The sequence below is a fragment of the Pteropus vampyrus genome, unplaced genomic scaffold (genome assembly GCF_000151845.1).
Source record: "Pteropus vampyrus isolate Shadow unplaced genomic scaffold, Pvam_2.0 Scaffold135, whole genome shotgun sequence".
NCBI lineage: Eukaryota > Metazoa > Chordata > Mammalia > Chiroptera > Pteropodidae > Pteropus > Pteropus vampyrus.
In genome coordinates this window covers 300,947-328,178 of record NW_011888916.1, presented here as the reverse complement: position 1 = coordinate 328,178, position 27,232 = coordinate 300,947, and the positions used below count along the sequence as shown (strand labels likewise).

Genomic DNA, 27,232 nt, shown 5'->3' with positions numbered 1-27,232 from the left:
TGGCCAGAACCTGAGACGTACAGGAAAAGTGAGAGAGGTGTTTGCCAATCAATGCCAACTGACCCCAAACTTATGGAATTGATTCTTTTCAATAGGAGAGAAGCTTGGAGATGACTAAGAAACAGTAACCTTTAAGAAGCCAGCAGAGCTGGGGACTTTGGGCACAGGCAGTAGGACAGGATAAGGACTTGGTCAGAGGACTATCAGAAATGAAGCCTGAGGGTACAAACTTGGAGAAAGGATATAATAATACCTGGTGAGACTGGAGGCCAATGATTGAGGAGTAGGCCTGGATAGTTACGTAGATCTCAGGCTGGAAGTCGATGCAAGATCCAGGTACTCGGAAAGGCCGAAGCAGCCCACTTAGGCAGCGGGAGAGGGCATGGAAAACTTCATCAAACAAGATTTCCCCTGTGGAATCATCCTGAAGGCAATGCAGAGAAAGATCTTTCAAGGGTAAGTAAAGACAACCCAGAGCAGCTGGCAGGAACAAGCAACTTCCATGGATCAGTGTGACTCTTCATGTTGATCACATCCCCTAATAGTGCAGCAGATGGAATGGGATCTTTCTTTAAACACCCACCGTTCCTTTGCAGCCTGTCTGTCTGCTTTCCACAATGGTAGGCTGGGATTTTTCACTTCTTCCAGGCCTCTCCCTCTCCTCTTCATCCCCACCCCATCCTTTCTTCTCACTGTCTCCCCCAGGCCCTTACCACAATGCCAGTAGATGGGCTAAGGTCCAGCTCAATGACAAATCGATACTGCCAAGCCAGGAAGGTGACCCGGGTAGAAGGTACAAGGAGAAACGGCCTTGGGACCACTGGTTCATCTGGCTGCCACCCAGGGGGCAGGACACTGAGGACTTCCAATTCCTGCTCAGACTGAAGCTGACAATTTGGACAAAGAGAAAAGGAAAGTGTCACCCTTTTCTTTCCAGGACCTAGACTTCTATATCTAAAAATGACACACCATTGGCTCTACCTGCCACAACCCACTCGTACACTCTTCCTATCTGGAAGATTATTAAACAAAATTTCTCCTGTGGAATCATCTTGTGGGCAAAGTCACTTGCCCCTCTTACAATCATACCCCTCAGAGTTAGTCTCCCCTCCTGTTTCCTTCTAGTACCCTCTTAGAAAAACCGATCTTCTGACCCAGTTCCTTGCATCCTGTATGTCTCTGGGCCTCACCAACATCTCCTGGGGTGTGGCCTGAACAGTTTGATGCAGGTGATTGAGAAACCAAGCCAGACGAACATTTCGAGAGATTCGATAATCCTTTTTCATCAACAGGAACACCTGCCCAGCTTCTTCTACCTGGGGACAAAGAGACATCAATAAAATTATTATATTGTTTAAATATATTATATTATTATAAAAATTCACTGAGTTTCTAGTATATACAGATCACTGTGCAAGTAACTTGACCAAAGAGCTCACAATCCATAAGTGAAAAACAAGGCAGCAGAGGTGAAAAGTTTACCCCCACATCCATGTAAAGTGTTCCCAAGGTTTCAATTCTTAGCTCTCTGCTCCCATTCCCCCTGTAGACCTCTACACAGATGAAGTGACCGTTATACATTATAAAATGTTTATGTGAGTTTCTCCTATAAACTTCAGGGCAGGGATTGCATCTTGTTCTCTTTTTGTGTGCCTGTACTTGGCAAATTGTTTAAAATAGAGCAGACCCTCAATAATGCCAGATAGCTCCTCCTAATAATCCTTGACAACAGCAGGAACTAAAAGAATCTTCACTAGGGAATGGAGAATCTACTGAATACCTCAAAATCAAACTTCCATGGGTCACAGCCTCCTACCCCCGCACTTATCAGTTACCAACACTATAGTTCTTTCCCTCCATGGCTTCATGGACAGATGGTTCAATAATGTCCTGATAAGCATCGATTCCCTTGCTCACGTCTTTGTCCTTCCACTGTATAAGTCCTGCCAAATCCTGGCTCAGGATGAAGTTGATATTTTCCCTTATCCATACATATCCCACATCAGGCCTGCACTTGGTAGAAAGAAACTTGCCACTTCTGGCAGGCCTTTACCAATTTTTTTACTTCTTGGTCAGCAACCTTTCCTATTCCCCTCAGAAGGTTTTCCAATCCCTCAACCCTCATAGTCTCAAACGATAAACATACCTACTGTTTCACAGAGAAAATAAGGGTCAACTACTCTAATACCGTCACAGTTTTTTCCTGATTAATCCTTATCTGTAACATTCCTTTACTTCCTTATGCTCGCCTCAGATGTAAAGATTACTCTTTTCCTGTTCCAGACAAATTACAAATTTCTCCTCCTTTTTCCCCGACTAGTAAGGCTGCGAGGATTGAAGAGAGTGGTAGAGAAGAAATGAACAGAAGTCAATGACACCTGTTGAGAAAGGTGGTGTTGAAAGGAAGTGACGTTTCCCCCCACCTCCCCAAGATGGGGAAATATGCATGGAGAATAGATCGAAATAGCTCTGGAAAAACAATAATATAGGGTGCCTAATATCAGAGAAGAATATGGAGAGCAGAGAGGCAAAGGCTAAAGATAAAGAAAGTCTTTCTTCTTCTCCACAAGGAAAGGCAAGCATAAAAAGATATAGAAACAAATATTGGGAAATGGCAGGGATCAGAGTAGAAGGCAAGAAGAGGAAAGGAACTCATATATATTGAACACCTAAATATATTCAATATTTTGTAGAGGTTATACAATATATAACCTCTGTAGAGGTTAAGTGAAAGAATTTCAGATTCAGACAGCAGAGATTTGAATCCCAAATCAGCCACATAGTAGACTTTGAGACTGTAGAAAGTTACATCTTTTTAAATCTCAGTGTTCTCATTTGTAAAACAGAGAAATCCTAATACCAATCTAATAGTGCTGTTATGTGGATTAAGTGAAATCATGCATATGAAGTGCTCGGCACAGTGCCTGGCACTTAGTAAGAATACAATAAAAATTAACTATTAAATGTACTACCAGAAAACACAACACTAGAGTCTTTATATAGGTAAACTTGTTCAGTCTTCGCACAAAACATTTAACAGAAGAAAACCAAAGTTCAAAAAGTTAAGTGACTGAACATGATTAACAGGTATAGGGTCAGAGGTCAAACACAGGCCTGATGAGTTGCAAAGCTCATCTACTGAGAGATAAATTAATAAAACTAGAGACTTGAGACCAGAAAAGATTTAAAGTGGTCACAAGAAGGAACATGATAGTTTATAAGCAGAAAGGATATTCTGACATAACCAGAAAGACAAAAAGATAATTTACACAATGATATGTGATTTAATATCATTTTGCATTATGTCTCTACACCATTAAAGATAATACTTAGGGAAATTCTACTCTCTATTACACTGCTTCCATACACTGGGCTGAGGTAGGCCCTGGCTAGGATTTTGTCTTTTATCCTAACAGATCAAGCTACCAAACTCTTTTTTTCAGCAGGGAAGTAGTATATTCTCATTTTTACGGTCTGGCTACCATGTGATTCAGAAAGATCCCCTAATGACCAGGGGAAATGATAATGATCTAGACCAGAGCTACTCAAAGCAGCCATTCTGTGAACTGTTTTAGATTGGTCACCGATGAGAGTTGTGCTAGGATGTAAAACCACCACTGCGTTTCATTGAGAAAGTCTTGTTATGACTTGAACTAACCTTTAAGATAAGTGAGCTTAGCTGCATTTTAAGGCATCTTTAGAATAAGACAGACAAAAACTAGTGTTTGATTGGAAGTGAGGAGGAAAGTAACAAAAAGGAAGGTGTCAAGGATGACTAAGGTAGCATTAGAAACCAGTAAGTGGCATAATGATTTCCAAGTTAGCTAGAAAAATTGTGTATATTTACCATCATTTCTAACCATCAACCTCCACGAAAGGTCCCATCAAATTCTAGTCTTATTGCCAATCTCCTAAAAACAGAAAAGGAGTCTACTGATAAAGGAGGAAACTGCAGCAATTACTTTCCTTCTTTCTCTGATCCAAGGTCTCAGGGTGGGATACTCTCATAAACCAGGCAACCTCTCCCTCAGGTTTGACTGACTTGGTGTGGGTATGACATTGGTAACCTCTGTGAGTTGACTATGCTGGGTCCCTGCCAAGGTTCTTATCTAAAAAAGGATAGGCTGGGGCTCAGAGTATTATCAGAACAGGAAGGATATCCTAATTTAGCAGTCCTTTCTGTTTATCACTCTATCCCCAGAGCCTAGTGCAGTGTCTGACACATAGATGCTCAATACAGTTTTGCTGAACAAGTGAATTCACTACACGTTCTAAGCAAAGCAAACTCTACAGTTAAAACTAATCATAATCATTACAATTGTTCTTAAGGTAAGATAATCTTAACACTTGTCTCGATACTATTTTCCTTTTCTTCTTTGGTCCTAAGACTTTTTTTCAAATGCCAGCCTGTTTCAGCTACGCAAGGAAACACCAAGGAAAGGAGTTTTGGCACATACTGAGCCAGGGTTAAAGGGTGGGGAGCACATGTCAGAGTCAACAGCATAAGGACAATTGAGGACACTTGGTCACTCTATCTCCTCGGACTAAAATTTTGGCAATTCTGGGTTTAATAAATGAACCTTTCCAGGATTCACTGCACTGTTAGGTACCTCTGCTGGGCAGTCACAAAGCAGTTTATGGTTCTTCTTCATAGCACCCACCAGAGTTTATAAAAAAAAAATTTGTACAATTTTTAATGTTTGTTTTCCCTATAAGCCTAGAAGCTCCAGGGAGGTAGGGGCTGTGTCTATATATTGTTCTTTGCTGTATCCCTAGCAACTAGCACAGTGCCAAGACACACTAGGTGTTCAAGTATTTGTTGAATAAATGCATGAAAGGGAAATCATTCTCACCATCAATTTCTTACCAGTTAGTCTTAATTTTTCACTTTTATCAACATCTGCTCTTTGTTTTTCAAGAGCTTACATCCTTCCTCATCCACTTTATGGAACAACTAGCCTATACTTTTGTTTGGATCTTTCCTTTGCTTCCATAAAAGCTGGGGTTTTTTTGTTTTTGTTTTGTTTTGTTTTACTAGTATTTTCATTAGGATATTCTTTTCTAGTACTATCTTCTTTTTTTGTTTGTGGAATCTGGGGAGGGTATTCTGGTGTGGATTTTAATAGGTTTGTTTTGAAAGAAAGTATGATTTGATAGCTGAGACTATGGGCTTAAGTTTTAGGTTCCTCTTATATAAAATACCAGCACCTACCTCAACGGTGTGTGAAAGTATAAATGGTCATATCAATATAACAATAACAAGTAAGTCATCAATCAGTTGCCTCTCTGAGTCTATCAAACATCTTATGATAGCTCTGAGTCTTTGCTTCTCCATAACAAACATCTCTAGATTCTTTAAGTATGTCTCAAAAGGCATAGCTTCAAATTTCATTATATCTTATATCATATGCCTATGCATGAACTCTGGCAGGTCTGATTCTCAACTTAAAATGTGGGGGCCAGAATGGAACACAATACTCAGGTGAGGTCATAGGTTCTGAGTCTCCTAGGTTCTATTTACTTTTTTAGAAGCTTGACCATTCTATTGACTTGGGAAACCTCTATGACTTTCTCAGTTGTGCTGCTAAGACACATTCTCCATTCTGTCCTCACACAGCTGGCTTTTTTGGACACATACAATTATTCAATTAGTCCTATTACACTGGATAAATTCAATTAGTCTATTGTGAAGCTTAGATGGCTGTTTTGTCTTTCTGTAAATCTCTTTCTACCTTAATGTCCCTGCTAATTCGATCAGGATGCCATTAAGTTCTTATCCAAGTCCAAAGAGGACAAAGGCAAGGTAAGAATGCATTCATTTATCAGCCAACAGATTTATGAAGAGCATGCTACATGCTAGCACTGGGCTAGGTCCTAAGGATACAATGGAAAGCAAAAATTAGCATTCTCTGATCTCACAAAATTTACCCACGGGGGGGAAAAATTAATCAAATAATCACTATAATTATTGTATTAGAAACTGATTATGTGCATCAAAGGATAAGAATGTGGTTCTAAGATAGCTTATAACCAAGTAACATGACTCAGGCTAGGGTCTTAGGAAAAAGTAACACCGAAGGTTGAGCAGGGTTTGCTAAGTGAGAAGATAAAGGGGGATAAACCAGACGCAGGGTATAGAAGAGCACTATGCTATTAGAAAACTTTCTTCAGGTTATTAGTTAGTAGGCTACTTAATTACACTACGGTATATCTTCCATTTCTCTGCCTTATCTCAAAGTTTATTTTGAATGATGGACTGACTATAGAAGGCCAAGCTAAAGTCTAACTCATTAATCAGTTCTCAAAGAATCCACTCTCTTGAAACCAGGAACATTTGCCTAACTCAAGCTTATTCACAACATTACCACTTATATCTGATCCTTCAAAGTCAACGACCCTGTCTTCAAAACATCATCTCTTAGTATTCTTCACAGTCAAGATGTAATTTATCAAAACCAAGACCTCAGAATTAATTTAACCAACTAGAATAGTTATTTTTCAAAGGGTGATCCAAGGACTAGCTGCATCTGAATTACTTGAGGTGCTTATTAAAATGCAGATTCCTGGGCACCATCCCAGACCAACTTAGAATTGACAAGGCGCAGGAATCCACATTTAACAAGGACCTCAAGTGATTCTTCCACATTGTTTGAGAATCCCTGAATTAGTTGTATTTTCACAGCATCGACACTCATGCAGAGCTTCTCTAATATTTAATCTCCCTGAGTCTGAAGTGCTTTTCTCTTGGAGTAGTCTGGCAAAGAGAAAGCAGGTTTTTGGAGTCAAAATACCCGGAATCAAACGTGGTTAATATTTCCAGGCTTCAGTTTCTTCATTGATAACATGTGGATAAGAATATCTGCTTCTTAAGGATGTTGCTTCAATTAAACAGGAGAGTGAGAACAATGATAGAGGAAGCCTATCATTCTTTGGAACATTTATTGAGGCCTACATACCAATTATTACAATATGAATAAAACATCATCAGGTAATGTGCTGCGTGCCATGTATACCAGGATAAAGGAAACATTCTCATCTCATTAATTTGTTGTTTTTTTGCACCTGTCCCTTTGTGGTTAAGGTATAACATTTTTTGAGGCTTTTCCAACCCTTGTGCTATTTTCTGTTAACAGAGTCCCATGAAACCATGAAACCATGTAGATTTTCACCTATTGAACTGTCTGAAGCCTTCTTACCACTATATGTATGCTCAAGTCCTAAAACTCTAGCATGGCCTCAATTTGACTCTTCTTTTCCAGCCTCATCTCTCACCCATTACCCCTGAGTTAGAGTCCCTAGGATCAAATGCTGGGTCTGCTTCTTATTAGTATAAGGCCTTGGTTAAACTCTGTGCCTTAATTTCTTCATCTGTGAAACAGGGGTAATAAGAGGACACATTTCACAGGGATTTTAGGAATATGAGATGATTATTTAGTAAGTACTGTGTTAGCTATTCTCATGGTCACACTGCACCCACACTAGCAGCTGCTTCCTCTCAGTTCTCCGAAGGCTCTAAGCTCCTTCTGACTTCAGGATTTTCACTATCTCCTCTGCCTGTAATGCTTTCTACCTCTTCTCATGGCCAACTTTCACTCATTCTTCAGGCTTAAATGTCATTCCTCTGAGGCAGCTTTCTGATTCATCCCTGCCCCCTCCACTTAACAAAGTAGGTTAAGAACCCCTGTTAAACAATCATCCACTCTGTATTTTTCCTTTGCAGCACTTATCATAATTCGATGTTTGTTTATTCCATTAAAATAAGGAACATGTCTGTCTCACACTGCTCCATATCCACCCTGATAATTAGCACAATTCTGAGTCCACAGCAGCACTCAAAATATTTTAAGTATTTGATGAACAATTTCTTAAATCTGACTATGCCCAATCATTCCCTCTTGGGATTGTAACAACCTCTAAAAGTCAGTTACTTTTCTGCCCAGAGGCAGAAGACCTCTTCACTCCCTTTACCTCCCGAGATAAAATTTTTGGAAACGTAAATCAAGAACTTAACAAATGCTTAACTTTTGGCTGACTCCCAGGAGTGTGTGTCTTGACTCTAAGCTACTTTATATCTGCACTGTTCAATATGGTAGCCGCTACCATATGGGGCTACTGAGCACCTGAAATGTCGCTAGTCCAAAATGAGATGAGCAGAAGTGTAAAATACACATTGAATTTTAAAAACTTGATACAAAAAAAGAATGTTAACTATCTGATAATTTAAAAATATTTACTACATTAAAATAATATTTTGGAAATAGGGTTAAATATATTACTAAAATTTTTACCTTTTAAATGTGGCTACTAGATAATTTAAATATATGGCTTGCATTAGATTTCTAGTGGGCAGTGCTGTTTTAGACTACTTACCTTAAAGGTATGTTGTATTTCCCTGTAATATCCCTTTAGTTCCTCTCATTTTAATCCATAACAAAACATACTACAAATTTGTTCACGGTTTTTCTCAATCCTGGTATTTCTGATGCCTAGGCTATTCTATCATCCCCGTGAACATGTCTTGATTTTTTAAAATAAGGCATAGTTTCCTACTTAATCTTGAATCTCATCACATCAAATCCCAATGAACTGGAGATTTAATATCCTGTGGCTACTTTATTATTTATATTATAAACATTATTGTTAACACAAGATCTGGAGCCAGGCCACCTGTTTCGGAGTCCTGGCTCTACTACTTACTAGCTGTGTAACTTTGTTGCTCTGAATATCTCTGTGCCTCAGTTTCCATTGAAAAATGGAGTATTAGTGTCTACTTCATAGGGCTGAAAGCATTAATTGGTATTGGTGAAGTGCTCAGAATGGTGCCTGGCATGCAGTAAGCATTCAGTAAGTAATGACTATTATTTGTGTCATTATACACACCCCTCACCCTTCTCGCCTACTCATATATTCTAATATTGGGACACCTCTCCTAGTGATGTTGTTCCTTACAAATATGAACGATTTTATGCTCAAGAGCTTCTAACTCCAAAACCCTGCTACTTCTCAGTTAAGTAGCACTTGGGTAAGGTACTTAACCTCCCTCATTTTTCAGTTTCCTTATCTGTAAATGAGAATGGATACTGCCATCTTCCTTGCAAAAGTTTGATTAACAATGTATTTGAAATTTCTTGCATGTCCTTATATGCACTTCCTATTTTAATACATGCGATCCTCACAACACACCTTAAGATAGGTATTTTATGAAGGGAACAGGGTCTGGGAAGTCAAGACCTGCCCGAAGTTGAACAGATAGCTAAATAAAAGCGCCAAATTGGAACGAGGTTTCACTCCGAGTCAAAAATTTTCTCAGAAAACAAAAGCTGCTTTCCCAAAGCAAGAGCGCTAGAACTAAATTATTCATGCTATTTATGGGGTCACAATGTTTGGAGAAATACAGAAACTGACAAAGTATACATTGCCCGGTTGCTCGTTGAAACTGCAACAGAAAATCAAAATACATGTTTTCTTAATACCATTATTAGGTCAAAGAACCTGACAGCCCTAGAGTCGGCGACATGGATGAAATTTCAGTAAACAAAACGACGAATTTCTCCTCCAGCCCCCGAAGAAATTGTGGACCACGGGGAGGAGGTTCATTTATCGAGCTTTCAGGGCTGGGCCAGTCCCCGCCCCAGGCTACGCGGCCTGGTCGCCCCCAGACCCGGAGGAGGCCACAGCAGCGCCTGGTCGCAGGACCCTCCCTCTCGGATCTCAGGAACCAGCGCTGCGCCCGCCCGCCCCTCACCTCTGGCTCCGGGCGCTCCGAGGCCATCACAGAGCCTTCCAGCACCGGCCCAGGCCAGAGAAGATGTTCCACTCTTGACCCCTGACCCGGCTACCTCGCACCCGGCAAGAGCCGGAAGTGAGTGGGCGGGCCGAGTTATGAGCTCTCTGATTGGTGAACGAAGCCCTCTCAGAATGACTCGCTGACTTGGAAACCGGAAGAGGAGGTCGTAGCCGCCGCTACTGCTGCCGCTATGCAGGTAAGAACCCAGTTGGGGCTGTGGATTGCCAACTAGCTTTGAGTAACGGGACCGGGAGTGGGCAGCTGAGAATAGAGTGAGGAGCTGGGGCTGAGGGGAGAGGGCAGAGCCCGAAGCTAACGAATAGGGAACGCGGGGTCAAGAGGGGAGGCCTACGGGAGAGGAAGAGACGGAGATGAGAGATGGGCTGGGAGCCCGGCTCACAGAAAACAGAGATTGCAACTAAATCGGGAGGAAGGAGGCAGTACTGACGTGCTGGGGTGTAGGGAAGGATCAGGTTGTAATTTGGGGAGGTTGAGATGCAATCCAAGGAAGACGGCTCAAAAAAGTGGCCGGTTGGTTCAGGCCCGGACCTAGGCTGTTGGATGGACGCTGTTGGATGCAGACCTAACGGCATCTGTAATTGGAGAGAAGCTCGAGCCGCGAAGGAATTGTGGGACTGTGGAGGCCAAAAGCTAAACTAATTATAATCCGAGGCCGTGGGTAGAACCCAGGATCAAGGCTCCTGTCCTACACATTGACGAATTTGCAAGACAGTTTCCCAGCCTGTGCCCGTAGTTAAGAATTAAGAAATGAAGTAAAACTGGAGACCGTAGATGGAAAGTAATTGCTTTGCAGACCCACCAGCATTTACCATTGTTTGTTTATTTCTTAGGACTTAGGCATTTATTTTGTTTTTCATTGTCACTTGGTGTCCTGCACGTGGTAGTCTGTCAGTAAATGTTTATAGGTTGACTAAGCTTGCGAAAGGGGCACAGGAATATTGGCACAGAGATAAAATGAGTGCAGATTAATTCACCAAGGAGGAAGTTGAAACATCAAATTCTGAGGATAAATGAAGAGTGTATGTGTATGTGCGGGAGGGCAGGAGGTGAAATGGTGATGCAAGGCCAGTATTTAGAGAAATCTTCATGTGTGGGCAGATTTCCCAAAGATTGTGTGCCTTTGACAAGAACAGCCAGGCTCACAAGGCGGATTCTAGGACAGAGGAGTACATATGCTGCAGAGGTGCACAAAAGATAATAAACCCAGGCATTAGGTCTGGTGAAAATTTCTCAATGAGAGAAAATAGAGTATACTTAATACAGAGAAAAACCAGGCATGGATTAGGAGGTGATGAGAGAAAGGAATCAGTTGGTAGGAAGAATTGAGGTCAGGTGAATGGGTTGAAAGGTCTCAGGGTTGATGCTGTTTGTAACCCAAATACCAAAGATACAAAACAACCTTGCTCTTCTATACCAACGATATCCTGTGTTACTTGACTAGTGTTGCACACTATCATCCTGGCTTCTCAGCCTTCTTCCCTATGTGTCATACTCACACCCATCTGGATAACTTATTTCTATTGGTGCAGAGGGAAGAGAAGCAGCTTGAGGCATCATTAGATGCATTGCTGAGTCAAGTGGCTGATCTGAAGAACTCCCTGGGGAGTTTCATTTACAAGTTGGAGAACGAGTATGACCGGCTGACCTGGTAAGGGTTGCCAGGTCAATCGGGAGGGCACCATGGGTGGAGGGCCAGGCCTCCTGGTGGATAGGACATTTCCAGTGATGTAACCATTTATCACTTTGCAAACATCTTTTGATTTGGAAAGATCTGTGTTTACCAACATTTAACAAATGAAATTTAGCTTAGGGCCTCCATGGCAAGGAAGTAGAGAAATGCTGTTTCCCAACCTAGGTTCCTCTAGCTTTTGATTCTCACCCTTTGACTTATGTGGGAAGACATCCTCCCTTAGCAGGTCTTCTCACTACGGTAGGAGTGCAGTGGTCATACTGGATCTCTTACCACAGATGTTGCTGAGTCTTTAAGATCCAACCTACTCTAGAAGTGTGGATCCTATTTCCAGGCCAGAACAGGGGCTTTTACTCAGTTTCTGAATTTTTAGTGACAGCAGTGTAGCAGTGGTTCCTATTTTGCCACTGTTTCTCACTGCATTCAAATAATGAACTGCCTTTTTTCTCTCTGTGTCAGAAACTGAAAGCATGCCCCTCTTTTCTTAACCCTACCATTTCTATAAGCCAGTCTGGTTCCCACCCAGTCTAGCTATAGGGATGAGTCTTTGAGATGATTCTGGGTATTCCTAATCTGATGGACCCTTTCGAGGTTACTTTACTGGGAACATTCTGACACTTTCTTACTACCACTAGGCCCTCTGTCCTGGACAGCTTTGCCTTGCTTTCTGGACAGTTGAACACTCTGAACAAGGTCTTGAAGCATGAAAAGACACCACTGTTTCGTAACCAAGTCATTATCCCTTTGGTGTTGTCACCAGACCGTGATGAAGATCTCATGGTAAGAGGAGAAGGGTACAACTTGGGAAATTAAGTTCTTTGATGACGACCTAGAACACAGTTGTTGGTTGGTTTTTCTAGAAGTTCTAAATGTGGAGTAGTGTGTGGCAACAAAAAGCAAAGGTTTCAATTTGGAGGCCTTGCTTTTTGTCCTTCTGGATTTGGGGGGCCACTCCCAAATAAACCTGAGAACAATGTTACTAAGGCAAAGACCTTTCTCCTCCAACACCCATCTCAAGCAAAAAGTGTGTTCTTTTGTGACTTTGTCTATTTCAGGCTTTGATGAAAATGTAGCAGAGAGAGATTTGCTCCTGGGTCTGGTAGGATATGAGTGTGAGGAGACGGAAATAAAGGATAAAGTGAGGGGTACAGTGTCCTAAGAAGCTAAATATTAGGCTGTGTAAGTCTTAGGCTGTGTTTTCCCTGAACATGCACTTTTGCCTGTGGCAGGAACTGTTTATCAGGCCAAGTTGAATCTTCTGGGAAAGCATAGGAGGATCAATAAAATCTGTGTTTTATAGCGGCAGACTGAAGGACGAGTACCTGTTTTCAGCCATGAGGTGGTTCCTGACCATCTGAGAACCAAGCCTGACCCTGAGGTCGAAGAGCAAGAGAAGCAACTGACAACAGATGCCGCCCGCATTGGTGCTGATGCAGCTCAGGTTGGACTAAGTCACTTCCCTGCTGTGCCCCATTCCCTGAGTCCCATCATGAGAAGCTAGCTAGGCATTACCATTGCTGTCTGGTAGGGGTGCACATTTAGTTCTACATAAGTTGCCCTTAGCACAAGGAAGAAACCCCCACAATTATTTCTTGCTTGCCATAATCTCTGCACCACTTTATGTGTGTTACAGAAGCAGATCCAGAGCTTGAATAAAATGTGCTCAAACCTTCTGGAGAAAATCAGCAAAGAGGAACGAGAATCAGAGAGCGGAGGTATGGAGGTATCGGTGGCAAAACAGAGAAGGAAAGAGGGATAAGATCACCGTTACAGGAATGGTGATTTTGGTAGTAGTGAAGTGAAGTCATAAGAACGAACTTCTTAGGAAAGGGTTACATTCATTCTGTTAGCCTTTTGTATTTAAGGCCAGCACTGGAGCAGGTGGAGGAAATGGGCAAAATAAGAAAGGAGCATTCTCAGGTAGTTGTGGGGTCCTTTGGCTCTTCCTCCGGGCTGTCAGGGAGTCTAGATGCTGCCGAAGTCAGAACTTGAAGCCCTGATATTCATAATGGTCTTCTGTTGCTGGGTTCAGTCTAGGGCCAGAGGCATACATACCTCAGAGTTCTCACCTTTTTCTTCAGGTCTCCGGTCAAACAAGCAGACCTTTAACCCTGCAGACACCAATGCCTTGGTGGCAGCCGTTGCCTTTGGGAAAGGGCTATCTAATTGGAGACCTTCAGGCAGCAGTGGCCCTGGCCAGCCAGGTCAGCCAGGAGCTGGGACAATCCTTGCAGGAACCTCAGGATTACAGCAGGTGCAGATGACAGGAGCTCCAAGCCAACAGCAGTCAATACTCAGTGGGGTACAAATGGCCCAAGCTGGTCAACCAGGTAAGGTGGCAGGAATTGACATAGTGGCAGACCTTGAGCAGGGAAGTGGGAATAAGCCAAATTGTCTGAGCCTCCACATCCCCAGAGCTGGAGATTTTCTCCCATTCTCCTAGACTGTGACCCAGAAAACAATTTTTTGAAGTAAAATCTCATTTTAGTCTCTAACAAATACCAGAGAATGAGGAGTATCTTTGAATAGCAGAAACTGCTCTCACCTCCTACCCCTATCTCAGACCTCCGTCTCGACTACTCTCTGTCCCATTTACTCTGGATATTAGGTGTGTTGTCAGGATCTTTTCTTAGGGAAACCAATAGTCAGACCTTAATTAAGACTGCTTGGTAGGTGGGTTGGGCATTGATAAGCAGGCAAGTTTCCTAGTGCTACATGTATTTTCTTTGTATCCTGTTTCTCTGCTCACTTTAGTGATGATAACAATCTGGAGGAGTTCATATGCAAGTAGCTATATGAGATATTTTCTTCCAAGCTGTCTAAGAAAAGAGTCAATTAAAATAAGAGAGAACATTTTCTTTTACCTGTGACATTTAGTGGGGGTCACACAGGTTTAGCTATCTTTTCCAGGAGTAGATGAGCAAGAAATTGACTCCTCCCATTATTCCCCTCACCCTCTTGGGCCCTTTCTTCCTAGACACCTTTAGGGAGAGAGCTGGGCAAGAAACCACATCTCTGATCCTTGCCACCCAGGGTTAGATGCCACAGAGGTTCTGAGATGATAGAAGGGGTGGCAGAAGGAAACTTGAGACACACCACATTTCTGATGTGTCATGAAAGTCTTAGTATGCTTCAGGTATCTTTCTTTATGTTCCTTTTAGGGAAAATGCCAAGTGGAATAAAAACCAACATCAAGTCAGCTTCAATGCATCCCTACCAGCGGTGAGTGTGGCTGGCAACCTCCACTCCCAGGTGCTCTTTGCAGAGTTGGGCAATGAAATTGCCTTTTGTCCAGAGCTGACCTAGATGGGTACAATAAAAAGAACATGGGCTTTCAGCAACAGACAAATCCCACCTCCACCACTGACTAGCTATGTGACCTTGGGCAAGTGACCTAATGTTTCTGAGCCTGTTTTATTTGTAAATGATGATAATACCTACCTCATAGGGTGGTTCTGAGGATTAAAATGAGAAAATAAATGTAAAACACTTAGCAAAGTATATGGAATAATGGATTTTCAATAAATGATAGTTTCTACATCACTTCTTCCACTGCCCTCCTCAATCCTCAATCTAGAACTGACCCTGATCTGATACTACTCATGTCAGTGGTGAGCTGATGCACACAAGATCATGGACTGCTCTCTTCTGTTTGAAGGCCTGTGTTTATTTTGTGCTGCCAGAAATTGGTGGCCTCTATGTTCTTAGAGGCACACTATTTCTGCAGGATCTCCTGCCCTGGTTCCATCCTGGCCATCACTCAAAGCTATAGGCAACGAGGTTGGGATAAACTGTCTTCCTGCAGCTCTGGTGTTTGGGCCTGCTCTTCTCCCATCCTTCGAGAAGCCAATTCAGCTCTTACCTGGGAAATAGTCACAAAGTCTCTATCCTTTATCCTACCCTATACAGATGAAGAAAGATGTTGAAGTTCCAGTAGGTGGGGGCTTCCTCAGGAAGTGACTCTACCAGGCAGGACTGTGTGAGAAAGGGTTTTTGTTAGCACATGAAAAAGCCCCTTCTTCCCCAGACTCATTTTTCTTATTTTGGAGGAAGGGGGGACTTTGACTTCACACCGTCTTTCATCAGGGTTTAGTTATCCTTATCATATACCTGCTTCCTGGACTCTAACCAGGATGGCTTTCCTTTAGTCCACTGAGTCTGTGGCTCAAATAAGAGCCAGATCGATGATAGGAGGGGGCAGCCACCAATACCTTTTGTCTGTTTTTATAAAGCTGAAGAGCAGAGTGAGTTTGGGTCTCCAGTCTAAGCTGCCTTTCATAGTACTCCTTTATGGGCAAGGGCAGGGGTTGAGTCAACAGAATTGGATCAAGGAGTTTCTCTGAATAAATTTTTGAAATTTAATGGTCACTGTCAGGCTTATCTGACAGTAATTTATGTGAGAGCTATGTAGGGATCAGAGACCATAAATCAGACTTTCAGGCTTGTCACAAGGCAATTCTAGTTCACCATAGTTTTCTCATCTTTGATTAGCTTTGGTCTAAAAGTCCTGAGAGGTATGAGGATGGCCTACTCATACCATCCAGCTGCCTTTTTTCTGTTCTCTTTTGTCACACACTAGCATTTTGTCATTTGTTCAGTGCCAGGCAGAATTCTGCCAGGCTGTGGCAGCAAAGATTGGAAAAGTGGTCCGAGATGTCACATCCATTCCTGTTCCATCAAGATAAGAAATGGTATCCACAATGCACACCGACTGTAGTACACAACAGTACACACAATCTTGTCATCAGCTTTGAGACAATGCCAGACCTTTCCCCCACTTCAGCAGCATAGCTTTACTGCTGTGTCAACTCCTTCAGGTGTTCCTTATTTTCTGATCTCTTCCCTTCCTACTGGCGATGTCAAAGCTAACTGTCATATTGCCTAGGGTTCAAACTGTGCTTCTATAAAATCCCTGGAGCATCTTTTGGCAACTACTGTCCTTTATTCCTCCAAAAGATTCCTTCCTATTGAATGGTACTAAAACCAAGTTTCTTTGTTATCCAAGGTTAATACTGACTTCGTTCTCACCATACTATTTGAAATATGGAGTCCTTGTCCTCCAAGAATGGAATGTCTTCCTGCCCCAGTAGGAACATACACACAGGACCTCACCTACATCTTGTGCCCATAAGCAAATGCTCCTTATTCTAGAGGCACTCATATCTCTATTCACTCTAGGAGCACATGCCCTCATTTTCAAGCCCACCTCCCACCCCCAAATCTTCTAGAGCACACAAACCTAAGTAGTATTGCCAACTTTGGGGCCCATACGGTCCAGTAACTGTCTCAGTATTTACTACCCACCCCTAAAATACTCATTCCCTCAAAAGGGAATATATATGGAATTTCCTTTGAAGAAGAGGACATGACCTGCTTACTTGCTCAGATTTAGGATTGGCAAAAGATGGCTCTCATACCCCACTCTGGTAATATTCCTCAATTTCTGACTGCTCTTTTTTTGTTTCGGAACTGCTTTCTCCTACTTTTGAGGCCCCTGAAGAATCAGATTAGGCCATTGTCTTCCAGGTTTATATCTAGGATGAAGAAAGAAGCAGCAGCTGTGAAATCTCAAGATCTTGGTCCAGCACATTTCACCCTGCTGAAAGCGGGAGCTTACTAAATCAATGTTTGTGTGACACCCATTGCCTAAGACCTCTCCCTCTCCAGCTCTGCCCTGAGGCCAGGATTGGGTCATTGTTGAATGTTCCCTTTGCTTATTGCCCTAGTCACCCCATTTTTCTTCCTTTTCTGGTGTCTACTGCCTTCCTACCTTACTTCAGTTAACCTTAAACTTTCTTGGGAAACAGCTAAGATAGATAGCATGTAGCTAAGTGCTTCCAATTCAGTAATGGGTCCTGGCATTAGGACTGAGCTGGAGAGTCGTGTATTGCCCATCTCCTGTCCTGCTGCTGGAGAGAAGAAGCTGAACCCAGCAGGAATGCCCTAGTGCAAGGCTGGTCCCTTTTTCCACCCCCTTCTCACCTCCCCCAGGCAGCTGAGAACAACCTCTCCCTTGTCTGGACTTCTTGTACAGAATAATCCTCCTTATGGACAATGTATTCTCTGTGCCCTGTGCACACAGGAGCCGTGTGAGCTGATCCTAGCACCAGGCAGGACAGAGGCTGAATCCTTCCAAATGCCCACCCTGGGTCAACTGGTTCCTGTCCAGAGAAACTACTGAGGGATGTACATTTTCTTCCATCTGTGCCAGATATGAGGGGATAACCTGTTGAAGTTTAGCAATGGACCAGGATTAGGGCCAGGGCCTTTGGTCCCTTTTCAGTTCAGTCCTGAGGATTCACCATGCCTAACTGGAGATCTGAATGTGGTTCTGGCCTGACAGCCTTGAACACACAGGTGCTAACATTTGGAAAGGCTTTGCCACCCCGTAGATGGGGCTTTTTAACTAGAACAGAAGGCAAACTCTAACCCATCTGACAGGGCCATAGTGCCCCATCACTTCAACATGTGTTTTGTCCCAGAGGACAAAATTTTTCTCTCTTTTCTTTTAACGTCTCTCTTGTTCTTGAGCTCCTATGTGTCACTGTGACAGATCTCCATTGTGGCCTCTTGGTTTCACATGCTTTAAGGATGTCACCTACAGTTTGGGCATGGCTTATTCCACAAGTGTATTGTGGACAAGGCACCTGAATTCCCTGGGCCTCAATTTTCTCACCCGAGTGATCTCAATGATTCTTCCTAGATCTATAGTCTCTGGCAATGATTCTTTTTTTGTTTTCCTGATTGTCGACTGTTATATGAAATAGGCCAATTTTTTCCTAGATCAACTCCCAAATCACTCGAACCCCTACAGACTATTCTTAAAGTTCTCTCTCTGTCACCTGCAACTTAGCATACCAACATCCTTCTAGACCACTACCCTAAAATCATTTTCAGCTTACAATAGTTCTCTAGTGAAAAGTCATCTAAGAAGTGGCAAGTTATCACAGAGATACATGTATTCTGTATCAGAAGTCATCTTTTCACTCTCAGGCATTCCTCTCTCTCCCCTGGGCAAGATATATGCACAGGGAGACTCCTCCAGTACAAGCAGTAAATTATACTTTTTCCAAGTGATGAGAACCTTCCCTACTGAATCAATCTAAAGAGCCCTGGGGCTGTTCTTCCTACTTTCCATCTGCCATTCCATGCCTTCCCTTCTCTAACACAAATTTCCCTAGTGTGTGGTCATTTTGATTCTTCTCTTGCCCACATCCCACATGTAGACCATCCTTTGTTCTTGTTACTGATTTCTCTGGGCTGCACCCATTTTCATGGCCCTGATTGCTGTCCTTTTAGTGTTGCTTCCATGTTAATCCTTCTTGACCCCACATCCCCACTCACTGACTCATAGCCACACTCTTGAAATAAAGAATATGCAATCATTGTCTCTTCCACTTCTCCCATTCACTCTTCATCCCCTGCAGTGGGCTTCTTACACCATACATCTAGAACTACTCCACATTGACCTAATGTCTAAATCCAGAATTTTTTCAGTCCTCATCTTATTTGATCTCTACAGTGTTTAATGGTGCTGGCCAGTTCCTTTTCCTGCCTCCTCTCTTGGCTGCTACTTTTGTGACTATTCTTTCTCTTCAGTGTTTAGCCTTCTATCCCTCTGCCTGCTTCTTGAATGTTGTCATTCTCCAGGACTCTGTCTTTAACCTTCTTATTCTACCTGTCTTCTGTGACTACCACTTTTTTACATAACTCAAACAACTTTCAGCTTAGACCTGTTTTGCTGAGCTGCAGATGACTATTGGGCATCTCTACTCATATGATCCACAAGTACCTCAGATTCTGAATGTCCACATCCAGTCATCTCTCCAACACTGCTGCTTTTCCAATTTTCCTGTGTGTGACCTAAGGCAGGTCTATGGAAGCCACTTTAAACTCTTCCCCCTTCATGTCCCCAGCCTCCCACACCCAATCATATACCAAATCCTGTTGATATTGTCTTCCCAATGTCCATCCATCCTGCCCTGCAGTTTAAGCCCACCCTAAAAGTATTTCTTGCCTCCTTGTCTCCAGTCTTGCCCATTCCAATTCATCTTCCACATGGTTGCCAGACAGCTCTTTCTAAACTGCAGACCTGATCACATTACTCCTTTGATTAAAATCCTTCTGCTAGTTCCTTCTCCATATTTCTCAGACTGGGGTCCACATCCCTGGCAGGCTGGTAGGGGCAGTGCTGAGCATACTGAGGGTCAGGATAAAATCATCCTGGAACAACCATTTTACTTAAGAGTAATTTAAAACAGAGATTGCAAAATTATCATTCATACATTAAGAGAAAATAGACTTCAGAAAATTTCTATGGTAGTCATGCATGACTTCATGACAGATATGTTCTAAAAAATGCGTCGTTAGGCAATTTCGTCGTACAAACATAGAGTGCACGTTTACAAACCGAGATGGTATATAGCTTACTATACACCTAGGCTATATGGTACAGCCTATTGCTCTTAGGCTACAAACCTATGCAACATGTTACTATACTAAATATTGTAGGCCATTATACTACAATGGAATTTGTGTAACTAAAAATAGAAAAGGTACAGTAAAAATACAGTATAAAAGATAAAAAGTGGTATACCTATATAGGGCACTTACCATGAATAGAGCTTGCAGGACTGGGATTTGCTCTGAGCGAGTCAGTGAGTGAATGGTGAGTGGATGTGAAAGTCTAGGACGTTATGCAGTCTACAGTTGTGGACTTTGTGAATACTGTACACCAGCATCACCACAAATGTGAGCAGTGCATTGCACTATGATGTTATGATGGCCATATCACTACTAGGTGATAGGAATTTTTCAGCTTCATTATAATCTTATGGGACCACCATTGTATACATGGTCTGTCGTTGACTGAGACATTATTATATGGGGCACAACTATAGTCTGAAGTGGTACACAACTGTAGTCTGAAGGGTTTCAGATTAAGCCACCAAGTTCCTTGGGGATACATTTTTTTTTTTCTATTACATTATTTCACTGGAAAAGTTTGAAAAACAGCTCAAATTTCTTGGAAAGACAAATAAGATTCTGTGTGATCTAGCCCCCTTACTTCTCCTGACTTATTTTCTATATTATCCGGCCACCTACTCTATTCACAAGCCATACAAATTACTTGAAGTTTTCTGAAATGTATCAGACTCTTTCCGGCCTTTATTCCTTTATTGCCACTGGTCCCTCTGCATGCAACACTTTGCCCCCATCATTCTGTCTGATGAATACCCCATCATCCTTCAAAATTCAGCTCACAAGTCACTCCTTTGTGAAGCTTTCCAACAACTCAGTCTGTCCTTAACTCGGTGCCACTCCCACCAGGTAAAGTCAGTTACCTCCTCTTTTATGCTTTACATTTGTACTTTGTAAAAACTAACTCTAGTTCTGTGTTGCTTCTCTTTATCGTTGCCCAAGTTCAAGCACCCTAAACTTATCAGGGTTTGAATCTTAGTTCTTTTACCTAAGAGTTGTGAGATCTTTAGCAAGATAATGTGTATGGCCCATTATAATATGATATGTCTGGCCCATTATAAACACTATAAATGGTTACTACTGCTGCTGCTGCTGCTGCTGCTGCTGCTGCTGCTGCTGCTGCTGCTGCTGCTGCTGCTACTACTACTACATAGAGTTTAGAGAGATAGTATAATGTAGCATTTGGGTTAAAAGAGCTAGTTCTAGTGCCAGACTGGGTTCAAGTCTTAGCTGTGCCACTTACTAGGTGTGTATCTTTGGGCAAATTACTTCTCTGTGCCTCAGTTTCTTTATTCTTGGGAATGATAATAATAGTGGCTATTTCAAAGGGTTGCTGTGAAGTTTAAATAGATTAATACAGACCAAGTGCTTAGAATACTGCTTGACAATAGTAGGAGCTCAATAAATAGAACCTTAGGGTAGTATCTGGAATTCTACTCTAATTGTTGCTTAAATCAATGATTGACCAATATTTCTGAGAAGGTATACGCTTCCTCTGCAGCTTGTCTGTGCTTACATCTTAGGAGCTTGGCATCAGGTAATGCCCTTGTGCCCATTTCATACCCTACAGCATTTCCTTAGTTCCTAGGCACTGGAACATGTTTACACTTGCTTTATATGTTAAAACAGTTTTGAATCTAGTTTTGTGAATTTTCTTTCTCCCACTTAGTTGTCACCTATACTCTTCCAATAAAGCTCAGTTTGGTCTCTTAAATTGTGTCCTTTTGATTTGAGACCAAATGACAAACTCCCTTACCTGAAATGCTTTTTCATCCCTTCAATGCTGTATCTGTTTCATGTCCAAACCAGTGAAATACTCACTTCTGTAGTCTGCCTACGTTCTGTCCCTAAAGGGGGCCTTCACCGCACATAGATCTCTCTGTGTAGCTGTAATAAGTTTTCTCCTTGATTGTCCTTACCTACTAAGTCTGGGCTCAGGCCTTCATGGGTGGCTGTGTATAATTCACTGAGTGTCACAGACCAGAGCTCCATGCATGCCTCTCTTCCCTTCACACTGATCAGTCCTTGAGGCCTCGTGTTGTCATGGCACACTCCACTGTTCTTGCCACTGAGCTATAACTGTAAGAAAATACCTGGGGCTCAGATGCTGTTTCACACCTCCACAGTCTCTACACGTGCTCTGCCCTCTCTCCTGCTCTCTCTTTCTCCTGCTCCAGCTCCCTTATTTACCTAGTGAACAGTTCATTCTTTCAGTTCAGGTGTTACTCCTGTAAAGTCTTTACCACCTCCTCTCCTATACACTTGACCATTCTTAAATTAAACCTCTCCTGTACCTTAAACACACCTCCATTATAGTACCCATAAGGCCATTGCAGTTTATTTGCTTACAAGTTCAGATCCTGATCAAGACACTCATCTATTGTGTGGCTTTAGGCAAGTTACTTCTCTTCTAAGAACCACCTGTGTAAAATAAGATTATAGCACTGACCTCAAAGGCTACATTCAACTGAGCATATTTAAAATTAAATTTAAATCTTAATTTTCTCCAGGGTAAAGTCCAAGCTTCTTAGAAGGGCACATGAGATTCTTGGGGCATATAGTCAACACTAAATGCTAACGACTGTTTCCCTCTTCCTCTACTCTCCTGAGCAATCTCATTTTTATCAAATGGTATATTAGACCATTTTGATTACAATACATAACAATTAAACTAGCTTAATCAAAGACTAAAAAAGGGACCCAATTGTATTTCGGTTATGCAGTGGAAAGGTTACAGGCTCTAGGCAAGCTCAGGGGCTCCAGTGTTGTCTAGGCTCTGTGTCTCTGCATTTCTCCACTCTATGGCAGTATATAGCTCACTTTATGGAAGAACTCTGTTCTTGCTTGGATTCTGTGCTGACAAGAGCTTAGGTTGGGGGAGTGGGGAAGAACACCATGACTAATGGACCAATGAGGTGGGGCAAGAATTCCTTTAAGGAAATGAAAGCAGGAGAATGATAAAGTGTCTGAATACAACCCAAATTAGAGCTACCACAGTTCACTTTGTATGGCTTCATCTCTATAGAGAATCCTTACGGCTTTTTCTTGAGCCCTGTCTTTTCTCTTGAACTTACAATGCTGTGTTTCAGATTGCCTGCTGAATGTCTTATCTTGAACTCAGGATGTCCCAAACTGCATTCATTTCCTCCATCCTGCTTCACCTGCTTGACCTTGCTGTTAGTTCTGGGTCTTCTCTGAATGATACCCATAATGTGTTGGCATTGGCTACCCACTCTTGTCCCTCTCAGGAGTCCAGGCAAGGCCCCAAATTCCAGATGATATGATGATGATATGATGAGTGTTTGCATACAGTCTTGCTTCTGCCAGCTCCATTTTATACAACCAAAGGTCTCAACCTTAGGCAGAGGCCACTAGCTAGCTGGCTATAAAGCCCAGAGACATACAGAATAATTAATTGACAAGCCCTTCTCATTTTCACTCCCTGTCCTCATGGACTCAGCCTTCCCCTCAACTCCCCTGTGTGAGTACTGTGTAGAAAGTGCCCTTTGACCTTTACAGAAGGGGGATGGGAGAAGGGAACCTTGACACAGCCCCTGGAAGGGTGCTTCCGTCTCTACCAGCCATTCCTGTTGTCCCTCAGCCTAGACTGTCAGTTTCTATTGTTCTTAGCTGATTCCCCTTGTGTCTCCCATACTCTATTTCCATCCACTGCCCCACCTGCTTACTCACTCACATACGGGCATACCTTTTCCCATTTTTTACACCATTCCTACTTCTTCGATCCCACTTTCCTTTAATTTTTCCACTGAAACACATAAAGCCTCAAATAATTATGGGAGTAGAGTTGTTAAAGTTTATATAGGTGGTGGTTTTCAGACTAAACCCTTGGAGAAAGTAAATCAGTGCCTTCTGGGGAAAGAGGATGGAGAAGGGCCTCTCAGAGAGCAGTGAGTGAGGAGTGAGTCAGACAGGGTGGGAACCACGGGAAGTTGTCACCTCATTTCCTGTTAGGAAAGCTCCATAAAGTAGGGGGAGTTTTAGCTGTTGGACCAGGTATTCTTTCCCTGAAACACTGGACCTTCATCCTTATCAAGACTATGAGTTCCTGGACCCCTCCAATTTTTCCAGTTTATCAGCCTGCCCCTGCTGTAGGGAGCCTTCACTAAACCCTCTGACCTCCAAGGTCTACCACTTAGCTTCCCTGCAGGTCCAAACGGTTCCTTTTCCTCCCAGTCCACTGACAAATTTACTCTTTTTTTTCCATACATTTCGGTCTGTGAAGTGTTCTTAACCAAAGGCTAATCCTGCCATGTGTATGCTAGAGCCCATTGTTTCCTTCTACACAGCTCAGAAACATACTCAAGCCTCTTCCCATTAAAACAACCATTAGAATCGGGAGGTGAATGCCAGGTATTGATATTTTAAAAGCTCTCCAGGTGATTCTGGTATGCAGCTAGGGCTGAAAAAGAGTAACAGTAAAATCCAAACCATGACATATAGAGCTCTTCATAAACTGCCTCCTGCCTACAATTCCTGCCCTTACCCACATGCCCTTTGAGCTAGAGCCACATCAAATTACCTAGAGCTCTCCAAATCTGTCACATTTCTAGCTTCTGTGTCTTCACACACATGCTTCCCTCTGCCTTGAATGCCCTTCCCTGCCTTCTAGAAAGTGCCCTTTAGTGCTCAGCTTAGGTGTCATTTCTGTGAAGACTTCAAGAATTAACCCCCACCTTGGGGTAAGCTGCCCTTGGACACCATGGTTTCATAACCCTCTGGGTTTATCTCTATGAGAATACTTAACACATGCTACTCTAATTGTTCATTTATATGTCTGTCTTCTCCGCTAGACTGTTTTGCAGGAACCCCCATTGCCATGGGGATGCCGTTTAGTAGGACTTTGGGTTAGGTGATCTATATCAGATATTTGAAGATACTTTCTCCCAGGACTAGGACGAGAACTGAACCAAGTGAGTCTTTAGGCATGTTCATTTATGTAGTCAATCAACACTTACTTGAAGGCTTGCCATGTCATTTGCCAATGTGGTCCAGGTGAATACATAGGTAGTTGAAGTTCCCCATCACGACTATGATTGGCTTCTGGGACAGTTTCATCATCTATAATGGTCTGCTTTGGTCGTCTCTAATTCATCTCTAGATGGACACTGAATCTAAAAATCTCTAAAATAGCACTCTCAGAACAGTGCTTTATACATAGTAAGCATTTCGGAAATATTTGTTAAATGAATGCTCATGAATCTACATACATATATACCTTCTTGACATTGATTGCGTCCCTTGTCTCTTAAATATTGAGATAGAAACAGTGCTAAGTACTTTACATGGGTTATCTCCTTTAATCTTCACAACAATCCTATGAGATAGGTACTGTTCTCATTTTATAGAGGTTCAGCAACTTACATAAGGTCACATAGCTACTAAGCGGAAGATTTAAACTAAGGCCTTTGGAGTCAGGTGTAAGCCCAGAGCCACTAAAGCAGTGGTCCCCAACCTTTTTGGTACCAGGGACTGGTGCTCCTATGAGAATCTAACGCCTGGTGATCTGAGGTAGAGGTGAGGTGATGATGCTAGTACTGGAGAGTGGCTGCAAATACAGATGAAGCTTCACTCACTTGCCAGCCACTCACCTCCTGCCCATTCCTGACGGGCCATGGATGGGTACTGGTCTGCAGCCTGGGGGTTGAGGACCCCTGCACTAAAGTATACCTGGAACACATTAGGCTTTCAATAAATATTTATTGACTCAATGAATACTGCCACCCCCAAGGGAAGTAGAAAGGTTTTCAAATTCTTACTGTTCTCCCTACTTGATTCTGGGTTCCTTGACCTCCTTCCCTTTCTCACATTGTCTCATCATGCTAATATTCACTCAACAAACATTATGTAGGATCAAATGAGTCAGATGATGGACCAGATGCTAGAAATACAGAGACTACTAAAATATAGCCCCTGCTCTGAGAGGAACTTATAGTGGGAGAGCGGTGCAGATAATTACATTGCGATAAGATTATGAGAACAAGGGGAGGGAATGATTAACTACCTGCAAGAGTTGCTTGTATCTTAAGCCAGGGGACAAGGCTTGGAGGAGTTGGGGGGTATGAAAAATGCTGACGTCCTTGGGGAATGGTTAAAGCATAGGATGTGGTCCAGGAGAATGGCACAAGTAGAACTGGAGACTGAAGACCAGATCAGGTTGGTCTTAGAGTATGATGCCAAGAATTTTGAGCCTTTTGAATAGTCGAATTCTGCTGCTGTTTCCTTTCAAAGGTAGTACTAATAGGCTGGGTCATAGATGTATTTTGGCTCTGACCTCTTCTTACCTCTAAGACTGAACTTCCACATAGCTACATTCCATTATTGACAAACATATTATTTCTCCCAAACTACCACATTTTCCAAGTTCCCTAATTCTGTCCACGTTTACACCATCCAGTCCTATATGCAGAGCACTATTCCAGGAGCTACTGGCACTAACATTTTATTTTGCTAAAACCTCTTCCTCACACCCAAGAGTTCAGTTGATGAGTGTGTGGAGACAGAGAAGCTGGATAGACAACTAAGTATGTGTATGTGTGTGTATATGTATAAATGTCTGTATATATATATATATAAATGTGTTTGTATATACATATACATATATATGTATTTTTTACCCCCAACCGACTTGGGGAAATCTCTACAGTGTCTGCCTCGCCATTCTCATCAGTTTCCAAACCTTCTTAGGTCAGGCCCTATCTCTCATCGGTCTACCTCCAGTGCCCTCTTCATACTGGCTGCCACAGTGAAGTGATTCAGCTAGACGGTAAACCCCATGCAGGAACAGCTCTGCCTTGTTCATTGATGTGTCACCAGCACTTAACACAGTCTTGAACATGATAGATGGTCAATAAATATTTGATGAATATTTGATAATACAAGCCTGATTGTAGCCTCTTCAAAAACCTTCACTGTTTCTCCTCTGCTTCCAGAATAAAATAAAACTGCCCCGTTTGGCCTTCAAGACCCACTACATTCAGCCACAGCCAGCTTCGCTTCCCTTTTTCCCCTTTCACTACTTTAAGGACCAGAGTAGACAGTGATTCACTCACAGTTCCTGCCTCAGGCCACTTGTATTTTCCCATTTCCATGCCAGAAATCTCAGCTCCTCCTCATGCTAGCACTCACCCAGGTTTATAGGCCCATAGAGAAGGCTTCCATGTCCGGCTGCTCCCTCCGACAGACCTTCTTGCTACTCTGGCCCACCTCTCCTGTCTCACCCTCTGAGATGGGGC

The 27,232-nt window shown here is 42.5% G+C and overlaps 2 protein-coding genes across 10 annotated transcripts in view; one reads left to right on the top strand and one right to left on the bottom strand.

Annotated features, from left to right (window-relative positions):
* The window catches only part of SZT2 (SZT2, KICSTOR complex subunit), a 50,634-nt gene extending 40,772 nt beyond the window's left edge, over window positions 1-9,862 (bottom strand). For 3 of the 6 annotated variants that reach the window (XR_002782150.1, XM_023534983.1, XM_023534985.1), the window contains exons 1-4: window positions 9,746-9,862; window positions 1,155-1,316; window positions 714-887; window positions 254-424 (exon numbers count right to left, since the gene is read on the bottom strand). Coding sequence is in view for 5 of the 6 variants with exons in the window: in XM_023534983.1 (XP_023390751.1) it covers window positions 254-424; window positions 714-887; window positions 1,155-1,316; window positions 9,746-9,772 (534 nt within the window). In the remaining variant the exon portion in view is untranslated. The remainder of the gene's footprint in view (window positions 1-253; window positions 425-713; window positions 888-1,154; window positions 1,317-9,745) is intronic. The other 3 variants (XM_023534984.1, XM_011367520.2, XM_011367522.2) reach the window with 3 other exon arrangements.
* Window positions 9,863-9,909: 47 nt separating this feature from the next.
* Window positions 9,910-27,232, top strand: part of MED8 (mediator complex subunit 8) — a 49,886-nt gene continuing 32,563 nt past the window's right edge. Inside the window, exons 1-8 of one of the 4 annotated variants that reach the window (XM_011367517.2) lie at window positions 9,910-9,983; window positions 11,338-11,456; window positions 12,134-12,278; window positions 12,799-12,939; window positions 13,132-13,213; window positions 13,580-13,828; window positions 14,660-14,720; window positions 26,685-26,878. In XM_011367517.2, the coding sequence (XP_011365819.1) occupies window positions 9,978-9,983; window positions 11,338-11,456; window positions 12,134-12,278; window positions 12,799-12,939; window positions 13,132-13,213; window positions 13,580-13,828; window positions 14,660-14,720; window positions 26,685-26,751 (870 nt within the window). In that variant the 5' untranslated portion in view covers window positions 9,910-9,977 and the 3' untranslated portion in view covers window positions 26,752-26,878. Of the gene's footprint in view, window positions 9,984-11,337; window positions 11,457-12,133; window positions 12,279-12,798; window positions 12,940-13,131; window positions 13,214-13,579; window positions 13,829-14,659; window positions 15,039-17,024; window positions 17,134-26,684; window positions 26,879-27,232 lie in introns of those variants that run through there. The other 3 variants (XM_023534987.1, XM_023534988.1, XM_011367518.2) reach the window with 3 other exon arrangements.